Source organism: Panthera leo, chromosome A3 (assembly GCF_018350215.1).
Source record: "Panthera leo isolate Ple1 chromosome A3, P.leo_Ple1_pat1.1, whole genome shotgun sequence".
Taxonomy (NCBI): domain Eukaryota; kingdom Metazoa; phylum Chordata; class Mammalia; order Carnivora; family Felidae; genus Panthera; species Panthera leo.
This window is the reverse complement of record NC_056681.1, coordinates 29,305,493-29,328,263: the sequence shown is the minus strand read 5'-3', so window position 1 is coordinate 29,328,263 and position 22,771 is coordinate 29,305,493. Positions and strand designations below refer to the sequence as shown.

At 50.4% G+C, this 22,771-nt stretch overlaps 2 protein-coding genes and 5 non-coding genes across 7 annotated transcripts in view; all 7 read right to left on the bottom strand.

Moving 5' to 3' along the window:
• On the bottom strand, window positions 1-5,330 carry NOP56 (NOP56 ribonucleoprotein). The gene is made up of 12 exons (XM_042931431.1): window positions 5,260-5,330; window positions 5,017-5,106; window positions 4,511-4,625; window positions 3,793-3,954; window positions 3,419-3,617; window positions 2,864-3,051; window positions 2,635-2,786; window positions 2,357-2,457; window positions 1,842-1,990; window positions 1,489-1,610; window positions 1,163-1,300; window positions 1-459 (listed from the first exon to the last, which is right to left on the bottom strand). The coding sequence occupies exons 1-12, from the start codon at window positions 5,260-5,262 to the stop codon at window positions 85-87; spliced, it is 1,794 nt and encodes a 597-aa protein (XP_042787365.1). The 5' UTR covers window positions 5,263-5,330; the 3' UTR covers window positions 1-84.
• Window positions 1,371-1,442, bottom strand: LOC122216740. The gene has a single exon (XR_006201083.1). It is a non-coding gene; the product is annotated as a small nucleolar RNA SNORD57 (small nucleolar RNA).
• Window positions 1,707-1,777, bottom strand: LOC122216741. Its single transcript, XR_006201084.1, has one exon. It is a non-coding gene; the product is annotated as a small nucleolar RNA SNORD56 (small nucleolar RNA).
• On the bottom strand, window positions 2,210-2,294 carry LOC122216765. Its single transcript, XR_006201107.1, has one exon. It is a non-coding gene; the product is annotated as a small nucleolar RNA SNORD86 (small nucleolar RNA).
• Window positions 3,176-3,306, bottom strand: LOC122216757. Its single transcript, XR_006201099.1, has one exon. It is a non-coding gene; the product is annotated as a small nucleolar RNA SNORA51 (small nucleolar RNA).
• Window positions 4,118-4,185, bottom strand: LOC122216767. Its single transcript, XR_006201109.1, has one exon. It is a non-coding gene; the product is annotated as a small nucleolar RNA SNORD110 (small nucleolar RNA).
• Window positions 5,331-16,035: 10,705 nt separating the features above from the next.
• Window positions 16,036-22,771, bottom strand: part of TMC2 (transmembrane channel like 2) — a 67,992-nt gene continuing 61,256 nt past the window's right edge. The window contains exons 18-20 of the mRNA XM_042931430.1: window positions 19,284-19,362; window positions 18,304-18,421; window positions 16,036-16,253 (exon numbers count right to left, since the gene is read on the bottom strand). Of these exons, the coding sequence (XP_042787364.1) occupies window positions 16,036-16,253; window positions 18,304-18,421; window positions 19,284-19,362 (415 nt within the window). The remainder of the gene's footprint in view (window positions 16,254-18,303; window positions 18,422-19,283; window positions 19,363-22,771) is intronic.

Here is a 22,771-nt window from a genome sequence, read left to right as displayed (position 1 = left end):
TCCTGTGAATTTGTTTTTATTGGGATATAAGGGATGGGTTGGGAAATGCCATGTGGGTTATGCCCCACCGGGAAAATGTCCGCTCTAATCTTCCTGGGAGAACTTCTGGAGCTTTTTCTTTTTCTTGGAGCTGCTGCTCTTGCTGCCAACAGCCTCTTCTGGTCCACTGCTGAGTGGCTCCTCCTTGGAAGAGAATTTCCTCTTTTTCTTAGGGATGCTCCTGTTTGCTGCCTCTTCGGCATCACTAACTGGTTCCTCTTTGGGGAAAGATTTCTTCCTCTTAGGAAGACTTCCGCTGCCAGCGGTCTCTTCAAGATCACTACTAACCAGCTCCTCCTTGGAAAAAGATTTCTTTTTCTTGGGTTTGGAGACAGAAACCGATGGGTCTTCCATTCCGTTCTCCTGAGGAGTCTCCTGGGGCTTTTGCTTTTTCTTCTTCTTGGGTCTCTCACTTATCTCCTAAAGAGAAAAATGGGCATGAAACTATCTTCCGTCGTATGCATGTGCGCACCTCTGAAAATTCCAGCAACTAAATAGGGCAGAGAAACTGGTGGGAATAGTGTGAAAATCGCCCAGTGTTTCGGAAAGGATTTCTAACTATAGGCAAGATGCTGCAAACCCATCCCCAAGGGGACTCCCACTTAAGGAGGATATGTTGCTGTCTAAGCCCATGAAATAGCTATAGAAAAACACACAATAGAACCATCATGCCATGTTCCAAAGGGGACCCTGAAAGACTACTTGACAAACTGGGCGCTGCATAAAAATCCTGGGGAGGACCCTAACCTAGCACACATCGTGGAGACCTCCCTGCCCCAAGCCCCACTGTGAAATGCTACCACCTCCGGACACACGTCTGAGAACACGCAGAGCAGGAATTTACACTACCCCCGGTTGAGGACTCCTGGGAGGCAGCCGAGGACAGAACACTTGCCCAGGGACCGGGTGTGTTACAACCAGCTCTCTGGGCTCCTGAGCCAGTTCTCTCAGCACCTATCTCCTTCCTATAGAATCAAGAGGTAGTTTGAGATGTTTCAGGTCCTGATTTTAGTCCAAAAGCCTGGACTTGAGACCATGATGTGAGGTAGCACATCCTCTGTTCTGTCAAGAACCCTATACCCAGGGCCTTCACCCTGGGCTGAGGGTTGGCCTGCCCACTGACCTCACACTCCTCCAGGGTACTACTGCTGTTTTCCGAAGACGCGAGGGCAAGGGCGGCCAGCCGTTTCTTCTCCTTCTTCAAGCGTTTCTTCTCCTGCTTCTCCAGCTTCCTGGCCATCTCAGCAGCCGCTTCCTCTGCCTGGCCAAAGAAAAGTGCTGAAAAGGCCCTGAAGACTGCAGGTTCTCTAGGCCTCCTTTCCGGCTTCACTGGATCAGGCTCATTAAATCAGTTTTTTTGCCTCCACTCTACAAAGTCAGGCTAAGCCAGTTCATCACCTCCAACAGCCAGCTCTGGTCCTCCCCCCACCCAGCAAAGCCCAAACTGACCTGAACCATCGCCTCCTTCATGACATCCAGATTCTTTCGTGGAATCTCTCCTGTCTCATAGAAGGACAGCCGCTCCTCAACTTGCTCTCGAAGCTTCTCCCCAAATACACTTGTGGGCACCTCTGGATGTGTGTGTGTGCGCGTGCGTGTGGGTAAACAAAGCCTGTCAGCTCCTAAAGGGCCAGCTTCTCCCCACCGTATTCCCTCTACCCTCAGCTTCACTCAGACCCAAGGTATCAACACTCACTAGGTGAACTGCTGTTGACGAAAAATATTGCCATCATTGTAGAAGCTGCTAGGTAGTCAGCCTCCCCTCCTCCCAGCCCCTTCTCCTCCAACCCCCCCACCCATACCAGAGAAGCAATCAATTCGTGAGGCAATACTGCATTTGTTTGCCAGGTATCGGGAGATGCGGCCTTTGTTCTTGGCAGCTGCTCGGCCAATGAAGGTGGAGTGGAAAATGAGTCCATATTTTGGGGTGTTACCCCTTGTCTTCAGGGCTCTGGGAGAAGAATATTTAGTGGGGAGTTTAAGATCAGAAATCTCAACCCCACCAGCCGAGGCAGCTCCTCCCCTCCCGTGCTCCCAGTCTCCAAAGTGAGCCTTAGGCTGGACTGGGTCTCTACACCCCCACCTCATGCCAACCCACAGCTCCCAGAGGCAGAGGGAAGGCATCCAATGTCGCTGACCTGGAAATCTGGTCCCTTTGCTGGGCCCTGGGAATCACTCAGACACCAGGACTGGCCATCACCCCATAGCAGAGGTCTGTATAGGTCAGGGAGCCCTGGTCAGCCATCACCGTGATCCCCAAACAAGCAGTGGGCACCGCAAGTGGCACCTGTGTGTGGGCAGGTGCCCTCACTGGTACCTGAACAGGGCCTTTTCAGCCCCAAGGATCTGCACTGTGGACGCTGGATACTTGGCCAGGTTGGTGAGGCTGCCAGCATGAGCAATGAGACGTGCACCTACCTAGAAAAGGATTCAAGGAATTAGAGAAGCTGGAATTGCCACTCTACCAACTGCATAATTCCGCTTCACCCGTCATCAAGTGCAACTGGGGAAGATTAACAATGGGTCAGAAAATACAGCAGTATGGACCTCTGTTGTAATAGTCCTTAACCCCATGTTGTGTTCCCCCTGACGCACCGCTTCCCCAATTAGCGCTGATAGGCTGGGGGCTACTTGGCTCATCTTGGATCGCAGGTAAGTATGTAGGCTCTGGCGGTACTCTGACAAAGACACCACACGACTGGAGAAGCTCTCGATGTTTATCAAGTCGATGGCTGATATGTCCATGCCTAAGGGACACCAAGAGTGAATGCAAGACCAGATATTCACAGCCCCAAACTTATTCCGGCCACTAAGCTGTACTGACCCATGGAGGACCGCGAGGCATCCAGAATAGCCTTAGCCTTGGCTCCATCCATTGTCAGCTCTTCCAGCTTCTCCAGCTTGTCTTCATTCAGCTCCCTTCGGTTTCCAATGAACTGAGCGAGGCGGCAGTATGTAGCATTGTCATTGATGATCTTCACCAGCTCAGGAAAGTGATACCCGTACCACTCCCTGCAAAAAGCCAGCACAGTCACTCCCTGCCCAGCTGCCAGGTCTCAAAGCTATAGCCTCAACCCTCTCCATTTCTATTCTTTGCCTGAAGAACAGGAAACAAGTCAGATTTAAAACGTCAACTCCATGTCCCCCCATTCACAATACAGACCAGGCAAAGCACCTGGGCTGGGGTGTATATGGGTGGATTTACTCTGCCTCCTCTTTCTGTACAGTCAGTGTAAGAACACAGCCTGTGGTAAGCACCAGGAGGCTCAGCCCCACCCCATGCAGTTTTGCCGGCAGGAGCCAGTCCTGACTTCAGCATTCAAATTAGTTAAACCACAGGCCAAAGACCCCCTTCTCAGGGGTTGCTCAGGCTCTTTACCTGACACGCATGGAGAAAGTATTGATGTCCTTATCCAGCTGGTCCAGGAGACTAATGGATTGGATAATCATATTGTCTACCCGGTTCACATTAAACTTAACTTTGGCACGGGAATAGCTGTGTCCCAGCCCCAACTGGGCTTTACAAGCAGACAGATCTGTCAGACCCTTCACCAGGTTGTGGAAGTGCAGACGAACCCCTGGAGGAGAGCGAGACTGTGAGCAAGGGAAGGTTCTAAGCCAACCTCTGCACCCACGGGCACCAGCCAAGCAGAAGGGCTTCCCAGAAGCAACCTTAGGCTAAGCACCCTGTTAAGTTTCCAGATCCCCCCTCAGAGATGCCACGAATGTAGTGAATGTTAATAGCAGTCCCACCTCGCAGGATCTCAGCTATCACGCCTCCAGTCTGGCAGTTGTACCCTAACTCTTCTTGTATAGCAGCACCGATCTTGGGGTCTCCAACCCCCAAGAGTACTTTCTTCTTTTTGGATGGCAGGTGTGTCTCCAAGAGCAGGCGGAGGTCCTCGTGAACAACACCTCAGGGCAGAGAACAGAGAGCTTCCACTAACATACTGAAGAATGCTTAACTCATAAAAGGGATCCTGTCACCCTAAACGCTGATTAAGTGATAGACTTATCCTATGTTGGTCCCACAGGGCATGCTGGGAAGGCGCACCTAGATCCTTCCTTGCTTTGGGCTTTGCTCAGAGACATGGAGACATCAATGATTGCACTCAGGGGATTGACAGATTCACGTCATCACTGCAAAGCCTGCATCAACCATGGAAGGAACAGGACTCAGGTCCAATTGCAAGCGTGTGCAATATATAATTGAAGCCTTCAACACACCCTAGGGCGCTGTGTAAATAAGCATTTAGTGCCTGATTTGCCTTCTGGAATAATCTTTTTTTTCTTGGCTCTTCTGTATCAAAACCGCCTTTTCCAAGCACTTCGACAATTACCAGAGAACCACCTTTACCATCAAACCATGCCACCCTACCGGATTTCACCTATGGAGCATTTATCTCTAGAAGGCCCACAAAGAAATAACATCGACTTATCTCCGTAAAATACTTGGTGGTGGCCGACTCACCTTCAGACACAGCGTTGGCATTTTCCAAGGCAACCTGGGACGAGGCAAAGGGACAAAAGGCCACGAGACGAACGATATTGTGGAACTTGCCCAGGTTGAGCACGCACTCTTCCACCTTGGGGAAGAAACAGGATGAGCGGTTTTCTTCCCTGGCTCTTGCCTCTAGGGCGCAGTAAAGCAGCGGTTCTCAGCCCTGCACGCATGTTTAAGAACCAACCGAACGCTTTGAAAACGAGCGGAGTATAGGCCCTGAATCCCGGTCGGCTTCATCGTACGGGGTGCAATCCGGGGGGGGGGCTTACTTGCAAGCGCTTCTAACGCGACACTAATTACGAACGCAGGTAAGGACCCCCCCACACACACCCACCCACCGCCAAGTCGGGAGCTTTCAAGGCCCAGCGCACCCCCTAAAGCGCGACCGGCCACGTGGGAGCGCGCGGTGCATGCCGGGGCCCGGCGGCCCGAGGAGCTGTGGCGCGGCCGGCAAGCCCACCGCTTCCACTCACCTGCGGCAGCAGCAGGCTGATCTCCTCCACCTCCTTCAGCGCCAGCAGCGCGTAGCCGACCGCGTGCTCGAAGAGCACGTGCAGCAGCACCTGGAACGGGAGCCGGGGCGCGAGCGTCAGCGCGGTTCCCGAGTTCACCCGGCCCCGCTCCCAGGGCAGACTCCCGCCCCGGCCCGGGCTCCCGCCCGAACTCAGGCCCAAACCTCGGCCTTCGCCTCACCCGGACCCGCTACCACTCCTCACCATGGCGCCCGCTCCTGGCCCGGCTCGCAATGCGGCGAGTGGGCTCCGGCGCGCGGAACCGGGCTCCGGAAGCCACGCCTCCGCGCCGCCGGCCAATCAGAGACCGGGGACGATACCTTTGCGGGCCTTCGGAGGGGTGCGCCGCGGTGGTATCGCCCGGAGGGCGGGAGGTGGAAGCGCGAGCGCGCGGGCTGCCTTGCGGCCTCCGCTGCGGCGCGGGTCGGCTTGGTTGCCGGGGACGCGCGGGATGCGGCCTGGCCAGCAGGCCGCAAAGCGGTTTGGGAAGGCGCTTTCCCAGATAATATTCCAGCCCCAGGTCTTCATCATAGGAATTGTGGATGCAGAGCTCGGCAGAGACCGGGCGGGAGGTCCCGTGCGGGCCGCGGCGACTATTCCCACGCGGAAACTGTTGCCGAGCCCGCTTTCCGCAACGCGGGTGATCTAGAGCCCAGGACCCCTTCCTGCTCCCCACGCCTCCCGGGACCCCTTCGTCCCCGCCTCCCACTCGGGGACCACCCTGCTCCCGCGGATGGAAGCGGGGCCTGGGGCGCGATGGCGCAGACCCGGAGGAAACGGCTTTTCGTGGCCCGCTTCGAGCTTTTCGGTTGTATTTTGTTTATTACTTTAAAAAATGAGGGTGGCAGGCGATACAGTAGAAACGAACGACAGTCTCACCTGTTCCTTGGTCGGCTTCTGGTTCCCCTGCTGAAGCAGAACCAGTTCCTTTGGTAGGGCCACGTGTTGCTCGCCCCGTTGAACGCCCAGTTCCAGGTAAATGGGAGCTGCTTCCAGGCCCTCTAGGACGGGGTTCTGGGCAATCTGGTGACTTTTGAAATTTCCTTTGCTTTGGTAATGAATATTAGAGCTATAAACCCCAAACCTGGTTATCCTAAAGTAGTAAATATGCTGGCAAATTAAAAAAAAATCATTTTAAGGGGATTTTTATTCCATATATCCCCATAACTAAAGCGCATTTATAAATTGAACCTATTTTCTTCTTAGGCAATACACTTCCTTGGTAAACAAAATCCAAGTACTGAGCTCACTCTTAAAAATAGGAGGAACCTTAAAATCTCATAATCTCAATATTGCTTAAAATGTGATTAAATTCTTATTACATATATTCTTGTACAGTCATGAATCTGAATCAGTTACTCTTTCACATTAAATTTTTTTTTTTTTTTTAGAGAGCGTGAATAGGGGAGAGGGGCAGAGGGTGAGAGAGATAATCTTATGCAAGCTCCACACTCAGTGGAGAGCCCGAGGCAGGGCTTGATCCCACAACCCTGGACCGTTGGCGGTGGATGGTAACCTGAGCCAGAATCCAGAGTCAGATGTTCAGCCAAAGGAGCCACCCAGGGGCCCCACTCTTTCACATTTTAAAGTGGAATTGCAAAATTAATCTGTTACATACATCAGTATGTTAAATTCTCTTAAATTATAAATACCAAATTAAGTAGATGTTTCCAAAATGTAACAAAATATTAATGCTATGACTGATTTTTTTCATTATTTCTGTACTTAATCCTAAATATTCCCGGGGTTACAGGTGCTTACCTGCTAAAGTAGGGGTTTTCAAGGTAAAGTCAGAATGCATCAATGGATTGCAGAATTAATTTAGACATTCTTGGCCAGCATTAGAAAAATAGGATGTGGGGCACTGGGTGGCTCAGTTGGTTAAGCATCCAACTCTTGATTTCAGCTCAGGTCAAGATCTCATGGTTCATAGAATGGAGCCCCACACTGGGCCCTGTGCTGATAGTGCAGAGCCTGCTTAGGATTCTCTCTCTCTCTCTCTCTCTCTCTCTCTCTCTCTCTCTTTTTCTCTGCCCCTCCCCTGCTTGTGCACACTCTCTCTCTTCTCAAAATAAATAAATAAACTTAAAAAAAATCGGAAGAAAGAGAATAGGACATAATAGTAGGTCCTACAGAGGATTGATCTGTAAGACGTTTGCTTCAGCTAAGCATACATAGAAATATGTATGTATGTATGTATGTATGTAAAATCCATATGCACACATGCAAATTTATAGTGTGGGTGTATATACATAAACATACATTTCTATGGATTGAATTCAAGAGGCCTGCGAGTCACCGAGCTGAAAGTTAACCATAGATTTGAGCTGTCTGGTTATAAAGGAACTGTGGTAGAGCTAACTTACAGAGCTAACTTACAGTGGTTGGCTAACTTACAGAAATGGCAGAAGAGAATAGCACTTCAACTGGTGAAATACACACATGATTAGATGGGATGTGGTGTGACCACTAACACTACTCTTTTGGCTTCCTCACTTCCACCTCTTTGCTTTTTAAATTAAACAAATTATTTTTATTTTTATTTAGTTTTGAGACGGAGAGACACAGTGTGAACTGGGAAGGCGCAGAAAGAGAGGGAGACACAGAATCTGAAGCAGGCTCCAGGCTCTGCGCACAGAGCCTGATGCGGGGCTCCAGCTCACCAAATGCAAGATCGTGACCTGAGCCGAAGTCAGACGCTTAACCGACTGAACCACCACCTAGGCGCCCTTGCTTCTTATTTTTTTTAATGTTTTATTTATTTTTGAGAGAGAAAGAGTGCGAGCAGGGGAGGGGTAGACAGAGAGGGGGACAGAGGATCCGAAGTGGGCGCATCACTGACAGCAGTGAGCCTGGTGCAAGGCTCGAACTCACGAACCATGAGATCATGACCTGAGCTGAAGTTGGACACTCAAACAACTGAGCCACCCGGGGGCCGCTCACCTCCACCTCTTTAACTAAGCTGTCTCATTGATACGTCATGATCCTGACCTCGATGGGCATCTCTGCAGCATGTGATATTAGACCATATCTTCCTTCCCTTTGGGCTGGGTTCATCCCTACCTAGGTTCAGTTCTTTGCCACCAAAGTGGCAAAACTTCTGGCTTCCCCTTCTCTAAGCCATCTTCCTCGCCACTGCCAGAATGATCTTCCTAAGGCAGAGAATCCAATCACGTTCTGTTTGTAGGTGCTCATTGTAGCGTGAAGTAAAGGAAAGATTAAGGGCTTGGTGTCTCAGGATCACCTTGTGGTAGCTCGTCTCCAAAGATGACCACCAGTGATCCATCCCTCCTGGCATTAGGTCCTCGTGTAGTCCTCCCACAAGGAACCAGGCTGGGCCTGTGATTCATTCATTTTAGCCAATAGAATGTGGTAGCAGTGATACTGTGCCAGGGCAAAGCCTCAGCCTTTTGCGTTCTTCGGAGCCTTGAGTTGCCTAATGAGAAATTCAGCCACTCTGCTTGCGAGACCTCGTAGAGAAGGAAAGGCCCTGAGACTTCACGGACAGGTCCAGCTTTCTGAGCAGCTCAACTGAGCCCAGCCTTCCACCTGTCCCCGTCAAGAAGGTAGATAAAGCCATTGTGTGTGTTCCCACCCCAGCCACCGTCTGACTGCCGCCACACAAGCAACCCCACACAAGGCCAGCAGAAGAACCACCTGTTGAGCCCCATCTACCCTCAGAATTGTGAGAAATGACGTTGTGGCTCAAAGCCACTACATTTGGGGATGATTTGCCAAGCAGCCATAACCATGAATCAGTCAGCAAACGTGGGTTCATTTGGCTCATTAATGTAAACCTTTCTTTTTGATTCTGCATTCCCTCCAAAGTACTGCTTTCACTGTAGTCTACACATTTTCGGTGTGCAACATTTTCATCGCAATTCAATTCCAAATGTATTCTAGTTTCTTTTATGGATGCTGTGAGGACCCACATGTTATTTGGACTGGTGATAAAGGTCGATGTCCTCCCTGCTTCCTGTTGCTGCTTTCTAAGCGTTATTTCCTCCTCTTTTTCTTTGAAAAACTTTGGCTACCCATCGCTGCCCGGTGGCATCCAGTTATGCACTGTGAGGGCTGTTGCTTACTTTTTGGATAAGGAGGCAAGATGCTGTTGCAAAAATGGGGGGGTGCCATAAGCCGGTGAACTTCCTAACCTCAGATTTACTACCCTGATTGTATCATTTCAGCTCAGTCTTGTAGATCCTGATGTGGTCCTGACCTCTGGCATCCTTATGTGCATGAGGCCCAGGGGACTCCCCTTCCTTCCCTCCCTTCTTCCTTTCTTCTCCAGTGTAGAACCCAACATTGGGCTTGAACTCACGACCCAGAGATCAAGACCCAAGCTGAGATCAAGAGTCAGACGCTTCACCAACTGGGCCACCCGGGCGCCCTGTATTAGGCCCAGGTGATTTCTTTCAGCGTACAGACACCTTACAGACAGGAAGATGGGCTGGTGGCAAGTGGTGGGGGGAGGGAGCAGAGAAGCGAGCCCAAAGCTACCTCCATTCATCTCAGAAGCCAAACTAAACAACTGAATTCAGCCAGTCTTTTTTGGGCTAGTCTTTGAGGATATAGGTAGGTTTCAAGCTAGCAGGCATCTCGGATGCTGTACGATCCGACGTCTTTTTGCAGAGGAGGAATGAGGATGTTCAGGAGTCAGGATGAGGAATCTGGGTATTCAAGAAGTGACAGCATCAGTGAATTCTTCTATTCATCCAAAAAAAAAAGAAAAAAAAAGATTTTAGGGCACCTGGGTGGCTCAGTTGGTTGAGCATCTGTCTCTTGATTTTGGCTCAGGTCATGATCCCAGGGTTGTGGAATCGAGCCCCTGCTGAGCATGGAGCCTGCTTGGGATTCTCTCCCCCACCCCGCCCCCCCTCAGTCACTCTCAAAAAAAAACCAACAAAAAAACGGGAAAAAAGGTTTTTTTGTCCCTATAGCATGCTAGGTATCTTTCTAGGTGCTTTGGAGACAGTAGTAAAGAAACCAAGTCACTGCCATGGCAGAGTTTACATTCTAGGAGGAGATAAAAAAAAATCAAGTAAATGTGTAGTGCAACAATACGGAAGGTTGGAAGGTTGCGTTGTTTTACCCAGGCCCTCAGGGAAGAGGCGGCATCCAGCAGAGATACAATGGTGACGGTGATGCTAACCTGTGACCTCTGACCTCGGAGACTTTATAATCCCAGGAGTGGAGCATCACCAAGGGCTTTAGTGCAATAGTGTGGGAGGCTGACTGGAAGACAACTTCCTGGGGAAGTTCCTGGGGAAGACTTTACAGCTAGAAGAGGTTTTAGGTAGTTACGAGAAGAATGTGTGGGTCATTTAGAGATCGGGGTGGGGTCTCGGCAGATCAAGCTTCTGACTTGGGCTCTCACGGCTCGGCTCGTGGGTTAGAGCCCTGCATCAGGCTCTGTGCTGACAGCTTAGAGCCCGGAGCCTGCTTCGGATTCTGGGTCTCTCTCTCTCTGCCCCTTCCCCGCTCACCCTCCATGTCTCCCTCTCTCAAAAATAAACATTAAAAAAAAGAAATGTTTGAAAAAAACAAAACAAAACGAGCTGTAGGATGGAACAAGAGTGCTGGTTGCCCGGGCATGTTCCAGGTTCAAGCTTTTGTTTATTTATTTATTTATTTATTTATTTATTTATTAAAGTTTATTTTTGAGAAAGAACAAGCAGGGGAGGGGCAGCGAGAGAGAGGGAGACACAGAATCCGAAGCAGGCTCCAGACTCCAACCACAGAGTTCCAACGCAGGGCTCAAACCCACAAACTGCAAGATCATGACCTGAGCCAAAGTCAGACGCTTAACTGACCGAGCCACCCTGGCGCCCCAGGTTCAAGCTTTAAAGCCATGTGGCACCTGGAGCCTTTTCTTTCTCCCTGTAGATAGAACTGTCCATTCACTGGGAAGAATCATACTCTATAGTATCTATTCCGCTTTCATTTAGCCCAGGCTGTGGCTCACTGTGTCATTTTGGTGTAAGTTAGCCCAGAGTTTTCACTCCTGTCGACACTATTGGGGACCTATGGAAATGGAATATGCTTTTTGAATTCCAGCGCGTAGGGAGAACTTCAGGAAAGGAAATTGCATGAAACAACCTCAAGATGGCAGCACTCTACACTCATTTCTAGAATGGAAAACCCTCACACTGAATTTGAAAGGCTTCCCGGAATTCCTTGGCCCTTTTCTCAAATGTAGAAAGAACCCCTGCAACAGTCTTTGGTAATGAGTTACACATATGAACAATATTTCCACAGACACAGAAGAATGAAAAGCATCCAAGGAAGATCATTGAGTTCATAAATTTTTGATCTTAAATTTTCTTTTAATGTCTGTTTATTTTTGAGACAGAGAATGAGTGGGGGAGGGGCAGAGAGAGGGAGACATGGAAGGCGAAGCAGGCCCCAGGCTGTGAGCTGTCAGCACAGAGCCTGACACGGGGCTTGAACCCTTGAACCGTGAGCTCATGACCTGAGCCGAAGTCGGACGCTTAACCGACTGAGCCACCCAGGCGCCCCTCCAGGATGTTTGATCTCGTCCACACCTGTGATCATATCTGTTTTTTCTGAGCCTGTAGCACCGTGCTTGACTTACGTGTGTCTGACACGTGTCAACTTGTGGGATCTTTCTAACGGAATTTGGAGCTCAGATTTCTATGGCTCATTTTGCAGACATGGTCCGGTGACAGAGATGTCTGTAATGCTCTGTGTACCTCATCTGCCCCAACCATTATCTTGGGCCTTTCTTCACGCTTTCTAAAACCAATACTGCATCGCAGAATAAATTACCTGGCACAGTGCTGCAGAGAGCTGTCTTTAACAGCAACCCTCAGCACTCAAAAACAAGCCTAACTTACAAAATTGGATGGCCCTCACACCCCTGGTGATTTTGCCTTTGAAGATTGTATTTTAGTTTTGTTCCCTAGGAACAAAAAGGGATAAAGTCCCTACTGACTCTATCCTTAGGTTTTAAAGGTATCTCTTAGAAACAGCACATGGGATTATAAAATATTCATCTGATAATCTCTGTCCTCTATCTGCAGGGCTTGGTCTATTTGCATTTGTTTTGATTGCTGATATATCCTATTTCTCTCATCTTACACGCTTTCTGTTCGTTACATTGTTTGTTGTTGCTTTGCCTTTCTGCCCCCCTCCTTCTCGGAGGTGCTATGAACCTAAGATCACTTTAAATTAAAATTTTCCATATGAGGTTTTGGGAATGCCCAGTTGGTGTGGGAACTGAGATCCTCTGTGTGAGGGTTGCCTTGTGGGTATAAATTCTCAAGGGAGACTTTTTCCTCCTCCACTTTCTGCCAAGGTCAAAAAAGGACAAATGTCCCTTTCTGCAGTGCAGGTTTTGTTCTTATTATCCCTTATAGGAACTTGGGTGTCTCAGCTTTGGGCGGGCCTCTCCCGAGAATGTCTGAAGGGAGTTTACTGAATTGAGGGTCACCAGCAGAGTGGATGCTCTTGGTACGTGGCCCAGCTCCCCTTACTGGCTGGTGCACCATACCCCGGTTTCTGTGAGTATGCAAGCCATGGCGAGATCAGGTGTCTTCCTTGATCTTCCCCAAAGATGTGTTCCTACTTATGTGAGTCTGTGTACAACGACGTTCTTTATGGTCATAGAGCGCGATTATCGGAAATGAAAGGATCTGACTGCAGAAATAACCCCTGACAGATAAAAACCAGTGTCCATTTCATTTTCCCCCAGTAAGAAATGCACAAACAAGGTATCATCAGTAAGACACCAGCCGTAGTTCTCTGGATAAATTGTTAAATAGACTTTCTATTTCAAATCATTCTTAGGTGAGTTGAACAAGGAAAGACAGAGAGGGAGACAGAGGGAGGGAGGGAGGGAGTAAAAAGAAGAAAGAGTGATCTTCATGACTGATGGCTCCTGGATAGGCTGAATCGCAGATAGGACCGTTTTCTAATAACATGCCCCCACTGTAAAGCCACACTGTATCAACAACCCATGCCTTCTTCCCCTGCCTCTCTCCCTAGCTTGGTGGAAGATTCCTGTTGCTTGAGGGTCCTGGGAACCACCTTAGCTAATTCTCTGATGGACAACTCTCGAAAAAGCTCTAGAGTTTGACCGAAGTCTTGTGACTGTTTGAGTTAGGAAAGCTCCTTTTAAAACACGTTCAAAAATTCTTCGATAACTCCCTTCGAGAGATGGGGCCTAATCTCCTACCCTTGAGCGTGAGCTAGACCTAGTGACTGAGTTCTAACGGATGGAAAGTGGTAGGATTGACGGCGTACCTTCTGAGACTAGGCTATAAAAGGCACGTGGCTTCCTCCTTGCTCTCTCTCTCTCTCTCTCTCTCTCTTGGATCACTTGCTCTGGGGGCGTGGATGGGGGTGGGGACCAGCTGTTGTGTTGTGAGGACACCCCAGCAGATCCCTGGCGAGATCCACATGGGGAGCAATCGAAGTCTCCTGTTAATAGCCAGCAGGGAAGGAAACCTCCCGTCAACAGCCATGTGTAGGAACCATCTTGAGAGCAAATCTTCCAGTCCCAGCCAAATCTTCCGGCGCCTGTAGCCCGGCCTGAGATCTTGAGAGATACCCAGAGGCAGAACTGCCCAGGAAGGCCACTCCCAAATGGTTGACCCACAGAAACTGTGAGATACTAAGTGTTGAAGTTGCTAAGTTTGGGGGGTAATCTGTTATGCAGAAACAGACAACAAATACATTCCCTCACATAAAATTGTGCATCCTCAGGACAGGCTAAAGTGTTTGTGGGGCACCTGGGTGGCTCAGTCGTTTGAGCGTCCCACTTGGGCTCAGGGCATGATCTCCCGGTTTGTGAGTTCAAGCCCCGAATCAGGCTCACTGCTGTGAGCAAAGAGCCTGCTTTGGATCCTCTGACTGCCTCTCTCTCTGCCCCTCCCCCGTTTGCACTCTCTCTCAAAAATAAATCTTAAAAAAAAAGGATAGTGTGTTTGTGTTTATAGTGGGTGCTTAGGCATCTGGGTAGCCATTGGGAGCTGGACAGGGATCACTAGGAGGCTGATGACTCAGGCCCCTCTCGTTCCCCTCCCCAGAGGCTGGCATTATCTGGGCGGGTGACTCTGAAGGTCAGGTGTCTGACCTCCCAGTCCTGGGCGGTTGGGTTAGGCAGCCTGGATTCCCATGTCGAGGGGTCAGGTAGGTAGTAAGCTCAGGACCAGATTGTGTCCTCCCAGAAGAAGGCACATGACATACAAGAGTTTGGGATTGAGGGTTGGACCTGAGTTCCACAAACATCTTCGTTAGCCTCGCCCGGAGATAGGGGAAAAAGAACTGATCTGTTTCTCCCCGTCATGTGGTCCCCGTTCCCACTCCATTCCAGGTCACACGTGAAGCGTTGGTGCTGGGTTGGGAAGGGGAAGGAAGTGGGAGGGAACCTGGGACTTATTTTAATTTATAGCTTATGAAATCTCTGTAAAATCTCCATCTCCCCACCAGGACTCTGCCTGACCTCCAAGGTGTGGGGGCTTCTCCTGAAAACCCCTGGGGCCGTGGTTGGGCCGTGGGTCGGGGAGAGGACTCCCCTTAGAGCACTCAGAGACCAGGCATGAGATGATTCTGAAGCCACATGGCCTAAGGGGGGCTGGGAACAAGGGGCAGAGGAGGGGAGGAAACCACCCGCAGGATACCTGCGCTGTCAGTGTCCTGGGCTATGACTCGCTCCCTGCCGAGCCTCTGTCCTTGCTGTCGAGGCCTTCTCCGTGGCATGGGGCTCCCTGGCTTATGCCCCCGAGGAGACATTTTGCAGAGAACCACATCGTGATGCTAGCTGAACATCGAATCGCCAGACAAGGCGATTGCATTGCATCCTTTGCAAAACTCCTCAGAGAAACCATCTTCAACATTCCCTAGACAGTAAGCAGACTATCGAATTCTTTTTAGAATTTGACGCTTGAGAAGGATTTTCTGTACCGAGTAATCTAAGTCCTCTTCGGTTGGAACAAACGCTTGCTTGTTGCCTTGCTGCTGGAAGGCTCCGATGCATTTTTTGCTGCTTAATGGCCTCAGCTCCCCTCAGGCTGGGTTCCGGGGGAGAACCATCTTCCCACTCACCATGGCTGCACTTTGGCTCATTTACCTTTGTTTTCAGTGCTTTCTTGTACCTTTTATTTAAACCGCCTCATCTCCTTTGGATAGGGCTGACAGTTAGGAATGTGGGCCCCTCCTCCCAGTTAGTAAGGCTAGCAGAAACCAGGGTCCCAATGAAAGGGCGGGCCTATGCCTGCCGACTCCATCTTGTTCTGTGTCCTTCACCTTGACCACACCTCCTCCCCTTGAGCAACACCCCCCCCCCCCACCTGCCTAACAAGACTCGGTCCCTTCCCCAGCCAATCGGCTGAGGCCACAGCCATTACTTCACCAACTGCCCCTAGGCCCCAATAAAACCTTTGTCCTTTTGAAACTCCTCTCTCTCCCCGGTATCTCACCGCTGCGTCGGGTGCAGGTAGGGGATTGAGCTCGAGCTAGCTCGAATAAAGGCTCTTTTGCTTTTACATCGGACTCGGCTCCCTGGCAGTATTTGGGGATCACGAATTCTGGGCATAACACCAACATGGGTGCCGTGACAAAGTCTATGGTGATGATCATGGCCCTGGTCCCTCCTCCCAAAGTCTGGAGCCGAGAGAACCATGGTGAGTTCAAGGTCCAGGCTACCTGAACCAAGATACTAGGAAGGGCAGTTTAGGGGGAGTCGGGAGGCTCAGCTCCCCTAAAGAGTGGATGAAGCCATTGTCTTCCAGTTGTGGTGGCCAACAAGTGCCTGAGGCTAAGTAATTGAAATTCCCACATTCAATGAGAGGAAAGAGAACATGCGTGCATGGGTATCGTGTGTGTGTGTGTGTGTGTGTGTGTGTGTGTGTGTGTGTGCATGAGAGAGAGAGAGAGGAAGAGAGAATATCATTTTGGGTGTGTGAGCTGGCAGGGCCCAAGGATCAGCCCCAGAATGGTGCTTGTGTATCCCCGCTATCAGTGGGGAGGTCTGGGAGCGCTCTTTCCAGAGGCTGACCTCCAAGGATGGGTCTGAGGCCGAGGTTGGCCAGAATCTGGTCTGACACCAGGAGGCCGAGATACGGGGAGGTGCTGGGAGACAGGCAGCGTGATCCTGCTGGCAGAACTGGAGATCCCAGGATCCTGGGCCTTCTTGCCTGCGGTCTGGCTTTGGCTGGCAGAGTGAGGCGTGGTCCCTGGAAAAGGAACCAAGACAAGAATGAGGGCGTGGGAGGATTTGCTTCAGTTGCCTGGTATCGAATCGGAGCCCTTCTGGAGCTGCCCTGCTCGGCCTGTGGATTCCAGTCCCATCTGGTGATGTGACGATGGTCAGGTGGCCCTTAGGTGTCTGGGGGCCACTATTGGGCCTCGGGCTAGCCTTAGCATAAACGGATCTGCTGGAGGAATATGGTCTGCTGGCCGAGAGCTAGATTTCGAATGTTGGCCTTCAGCTGGACTCCCTGAGCCTGGGTTCTCTTGAGCATGACGTTGGGATGATAATAACAGCCTCCCAGGTGGCTGACAGGGTCACAGACGATGCTGGAAGGGCCTTTGCAACCTGTGTGGCATCATATCCAATTTCTAGTGCTTTTGCTTACCCGTGTCCTTCTCTCCCCCTCACTCTGACCTCGGGGCAATTGTTGGCACGTTCTTAGCCAGACGCAGTTCCCGGGACACAGAAATGGACTAGGTTCTCAGGGTGGGTGAATGTGGCCTGTGACTGAAGTCCAGGCTTTGCCCAGCCCCGCTTCCAGGTGTCCTCTGGCCTCTTCCCCCGGCACCAACCTGATGCGGGTGGAGTCACGGGATGGAAGGAGCCAGCGTCCCTGCGGCTGTCACTTGCGAAGAAAGTGGCCATCGGGTGAAACACCCAATTTGGACTTTACGTGGAGTGAGAAGGAAACTTTCATTGTGTTTGAGTCATTAGTTGTTTGGGCCTGTTTGTTACAGTAACTGGTATCATTCTAGCAAATTCTTCAAGAAGAGAAGCTAAGTGAGGGCAGCGATGGAGGCCATGAGTTTTTCAGATGAAATGCTGGCCATCTTCCTAGGCGCTCCCCCGCCAGCCTACTCCCGCTGATGTGCTCTAGATCACGCTAACTTTTTATTTTTTTTTTATTTTTTATTTTTTTATTTTTTTAATTTTTTTTAACGTTTATTTATTTTTGGGACAGAGAGAGACAGAGCATGAACGGGGGAGGGGCAGAGAGAGAGGGAGACACAGAATCAGAAGCAGGCTCCAGGCTCTGAACCATCAGCCCAGAGCCCGACACGGGGCTCGAACTCACGAACTGCGAGATCGTGACCTGAGCTGAAGTCGGACGCTTAACCGACTGAGCCACCCAGGCGCCCCCCGCTAACTTTTTAAACATCAAACACTGCAGTGCTGAGTTACTCAGTACACAACTGAAAGGCCTTTGGATTTGTAACAAAAATTCAAAAAAGTATTTTAAGTGTTTGTTTTTGAGAGACAGAGGAGGGCACGTGCGTCTGGTTGGGGGTTAGGGAGGGGGAGACGGAGAGGGGGACAAAGGATCCGAAGCAGGCTCTGCCCCGGCAGCAGGATCGAACCCACGAACCCTGAGATTGTGACCTGAGCTAAAGTCGGACGCTTAACCGGCTGAGCCACCCAGGGGCCCCTGAAAACTCAAATTTGGAGAAGGGCCGGCTTGAAAGCAGCAGCCAGAAGAGCAGGGCGGGGAAGGACTGGGTAAGAGGGACAGGCACATTGGGACCGTGGGGGCCATGAGACTACCACTGCCAAGCCAGTGTGCGTTCCTTGGTTTCTCATAGAAAACCTTTCGTACATCTATTTTTTCCCCTTCCACACTTAAGTCTATTGGCGCCCAGATATGTCCGTTCCATTTTTTGGTCTCACTTCTGCTGGTGAAATTACAACATAACATCGCATTTACTCCATTTCCTGTCCCATGTGGGAAACTGAGAAGATTTCAAATATTTTCTTCAGCTTTCCGATAAGCTGCCAGCCAGTCACTCTTCTGCATCTCATCCCTGGACACTAAATTTTTCTTTTAATGTTTATTTTTGAGACAGAGACAGAGCATGAGCAGGGGAGGGGCAGAGAGAGAGGGAGACACAGAATCGGAAGCAGGCTCCGGGCTCCGAGCTGTCAGCCCAGAGCCCGACGCGGGGCTCGAACCCACGAACCGTGAGATCATGACCTGAGCTAAAATCAAGAGTCAGATGCTCAAGTGACTGAGCCTCCCACTCGCCCCTAGAATTTACCTTCTTTGGTGAGTTGGAGCTGGGTGGCATTTTTGTAGTTGCCTTTAGCTGTGTCCTCTGAATCTCTGGCTGTGGTCCTGCCTTTGACAGATTTGTGGCTCTTCTCAACTTCACGGAGCTGCAGGAGAAATAATTAGTTCTCAGGGAAATGAGCGTTTGAGGCTCAGAGCCTAGGATGTTGAGACCTAGGGGGACAAGGACTCCGTCTTCAGTTCTTGTCGGTCCTCACCACTGGTTGAAGAGGGACAGCCCAAGACTCAAGTTTGCACAGTATTTGAAGGAACATCTGGCCAGGGGAGGACAGAAACCTCGCCAGTCCTCCATTTCAAGGCTTTCTGGAATCTGGGCAGGAGGATGGTGAGATTAACAGAGGGAGATGCGGATAGGGAAGTGGCTGCGAGGCAAATGAGATTATTCCAGAAGCGGGGGGGGGGGGGGGGGGGGGGGGAGGGGGGCAAGGAGCCAGGAGGACAAGGCTCAGAGAGGGTTGGGGTCTGCCCTTTACCATGTGTAGGAGGGGTTTGGGGGCTGGGAGAGTGGAAAACAGCAGTCAGAAGTCAGCTGGTGGAGAGAGGGGGAGGGAGAGAGAAACATTGGCGAGGGGCTTAAGAGACCCCTTAGGCCCTGGGCACAAGCACTAAGTCATTTTGACAATATTTTCTCTAGTGTTTATTGTGTTAGCTTTAAACTGTAGGTATTATTATGGGTACTGGTTTTACTGAAATTTTTACTGGTTTTATTGAATTTCTCCTGTTCTTTAGCAACCTCTCCAAATCGAAGGCGTTATTATTGTCTGCCCCCCAAATAGCCTCAGAACATATATGCGTGTTGTTCGATCTTACAAGGCTTCCTGCAATACGGATAGTTTGGGATTTCGTTTAGAAGAAGGCCATGTAGATCGTACAGCTGGGCTCAAAGAGCAAATCAGCAGAAAACAAAAACGTGACATCTGTTTGAGCGAAAACTCCCGACAGACTCACCGCTTGGATTTTCTTTCTCAGCTGGGCATTCGCTCGGGAAAGGCTTTTGGAAACCGAGTTCAGGTAGTAGATGGCCAGGCTGCAAGAGAAAAGTGAGCCTCCTGTCATACCGCAGTCTTGGAAAGTGACAAGAGCTGGACCCCTTCCAGAGGAATCAAGGCCGGCTTCCTGGAGTAGGTCGCCTCTGGGCAGGCTGGAGGGATAGAACACCTACTCTCCTGTCTCCACTTAGTGCGGAGGAGGTTCTGGACACCTCTGCCTTCTGTTTTATTGAATGTGGAAATGACATACACATTTTTAGCTCTCAGAGTGCTCAGTAAAGCCTTCCTTCTTGGAAATCTGAAGAGGTGGGGGAGGGGCAGGGTCTCCTGACCCTGCTTCCTGGGTACCTGCCCTGTGTCAGGCTCCGCGCCACGGGCATCCCACTCCACATCTCAGTGGTCTTCACCCAAACCCCATGAGGTAGAAAGGATGATCTTTTCCAGATCAGCAACCTGGAATGGTGAGACGTTAAGGAGTTTGCCCAAGGTGGCCCCATCTATCAGTTCTTGGTGGAGCCCGCATTTAGCTAAAGCTCTTTTCCACAGGCCTCGAGGGCTGAGAGAGGAGAGTCTGGGCGCTAGGTGCCTGCTCCAAGTTTGCTTGAAAACACAGCCGAAGTCCTGGAGGTCCCTGCTTAGGGAGCACTGTCTTGGGCTGATGGTTTTCAAGGTCCAGCTCCTACCGGCTGCCTAGGCGTCCTTTGAGGCCAGAGCGTGGGCTTCCTTTTCACAGGACCTGAGATCGGGGGGGGTTGTGACTTGGGTGCACCACCTGAGAGGGCAGGGGCCACAAAAGCCGAGGTGCCACCCGGATGGGGTGCTGCGTCGGCCTGTTCCTTGGGGGCTTTCGTGGTTCATCCTTATTTGTCACTTTTCTCCCTGGATTTCAAGCCTTAGCTGCTCCGGCTTGGGTCTTCTAAGCTTTCCCCTCAGGGTGGGGCCCGCTCAGGGCAACTCCAGTCGGCCAGCTCCCTCCCACCAGAGGGGAGGAATCACCTTGTCTTCGGGGCACAGCGTGGGCCCCAGACTGTCATGGGAGCCTCCTGCAGCAGAGACTCAGAGGACAGAAGGGAAGACAGGCAGGGGGGAGCGGAATCTGTTGTGCAAGTCCCTGCTCTGTGCCAGGCCTCACCTTCTCTCCTAGTTAACAACCCATTTATTAGGGAGGAATCGGAGGTGGGAGAGGATGAAATCCTTATGGGTGGCTGTGTCCCTCCGTCCCCAAATTTAGCACTTCCTGGTGCCACCTGCAAGGGTCAGGCTTGGTGTGTGGGTTCTAGAATTTCCTCAGGTGGTCAAGGCATAGGCCAGGTTGTCACCATCACCCCAGTCCTCTCTCAGGCCAGGGTGAGAGAGGCTGATGTTCCAATCAAGGATGGGAGGAAATACACCTATTTGGGGGAGCACTTCACTATTTAAAAGGACTGGAAAGGGGCGCCCGGGTGGCTCAGTCGGTTATGTGTCTGGACTTTGGCTCAGGTCATGATCTCATGGTCCGTGAGTTCGAGCCCCGTGTCAGGCTCTGTGCTGACAGCTCGGAGCCTGGAGCCTGCTTCGGATTCTGTGTCTGCCTCTCTTCTCTGCCCTTCGCCTGCTCTGCCTCTCTCTTTCTCTCTCTCAAATAAATACATACATACATACATAAAATAAAACAAAATAAAATAAAATAAAATAGAAAGATTGAAGAAACTCATACCCACAATTCCCTACTCCACTTCCCATGGTCTGTCCTAGGGAATCCCTCACATTTGCCCAACGACCACATCTGCAGTAGCAAAAAAGTGGAAACAATCTACCCACCTCTAGGCAGAGGGGTGGATAAACTGTGGTTTAATCATACAGCAGATGGGAGTAGAGCCGTTAAAATGTGTGGTCATGTATTCCCCAAACATAATGTTGAGTGAGGAAAGCTATGCTGGGTGAACCATTCACGAAAAATTTAAAGCCCAGAAAACAATAGGACACGGCCAACGTGATGAAAATACCAAACCGTGTGTGCAAATGGTTTCGAGAGCGGTTACTGTGGGGGAGAAAGAGAGAGAGAGAGGGAGGGAGGGAGAGAGCAGGATTAGGTGGGACTTGAAGTGTTATCTGTAACATTTTATTTCGTGGAAAGTGACAGATCTGAAGTAAACACTGCAAAATATTAATATCTGTTTACTCTTGGAATCATGTTCATGGTTGTCTCTACTTTCCTGTAGGTTAGGAATATTTCACAATACATAATTTTTTTTTATTAAAAAATTTTTTTTAACATTTATTTATTTTTGAGACAGAGAGAGACAGAGCATGAACAGGGGAGGGGCAGAGAGAGAGGGAGACACAGAATCCGAAACAGGCTCCAGGCTCTGAGCCACCAGCCCAGAGCCTGATGCGGGGCTCGAACTCATGGACCGCGAGATCGTGACCTGAGCTGAAGTTGGACGCTCAACCGACTGAGCCACCCATGCTCCCCTACATAATTTTTTTTTAATGTTTGTTTATTTTTGAGAGAGAGACAGTGCGAGCGGGGGAGGGGCAGAGAGAGAGAGGGAGACACAATCCGAAGCAGGCTCCAGGCTCTGAGCTGTCAGCACAGAGCCAGACGTGGGGCTCGGACCCACAAACCTTGAGCCAAAGTCTGATGCTTAACTGACTGAGCTACCCAGGTGCCCCAGGAATATTTCACAATTAAAAAAAAAAGCATGCCAAAAAAAGATTTTTATGAAGAAAAATGCCCTAATATTTTCACTAGTACATTAAAATTTTTTTTAACCTTTATTTATTAAAATTTTTTTTAACGTTTATTTAGTTTTGAGAGAGACAGAGAGACAAAGTGTGAGCTGGGGAAGGGGCAGAGAGAGGGAGACACAGAATCCAAAGCAGGCTCCAGGCTCTGAGCTGTCTGCACAGAGCCCGACGTGGGGCTTGAACCCATGAACCATGAGACCGAAGTTGGACACTTAACCGACTGAGCCACCCAGGTGCCCCAACATTTATTTATTTTTGAGCCACAGAGAGAGTATGAATAGGGGAGGGGCAGAGAGAGAGAGAGGCAGGCACAGAATTAGAAGCAGGCTCCAGGCTCTGAGCTGTCAGCACAGAGCCCGATGCGGGACTCGAACTCACAAACTGTGAGATCATGACCTGAGCTGAAGTCGAACGCTTAACCGACTGAGCTACCCAGGCGCCCCTCACTAGAACATTGTTGATGACAGTAATTCAAATTCAGGATTCTTGCTTCCCACCTTCTTTTCTCTCTTCCCTCGTTCCTTCCTTGACTATTTGTCATTTACTTCCTATGGCCTAGGCTGGTGTTGGGGGTAGAGAAATCATCAAACCCACCCACTGTCCTCGGGGCTTTCTCAGTCTTTGGGAGGGATAGTGGTGAGACCCAAATGTGCAGGTGCACGGTGTGCCCTGTGGGGAAGTCCTCCGGGGCCCAGCCAGGGACAGGCTGAATCAGCC

Bases quoted from the DNA above. Each gene is read 5' to 3' on its own strand.
- NOP56 (XM_042931431.1), bottom strand. The intron at 3,618-3,792 runs GTGGGACTGCTA...GCTCTCCTCCAG, and splicing joins GATAGCTGAGATCCTGCGAG to GGGTTCGTCTGCACTTCCAC. The intron at 2,787-2,863 runs GTCAGTACAGCT...GGTGTCCCTTAG, and splicing joins TGCCTCGCGGTCCTCCATGG to GCATGGACATATCAGCCATC.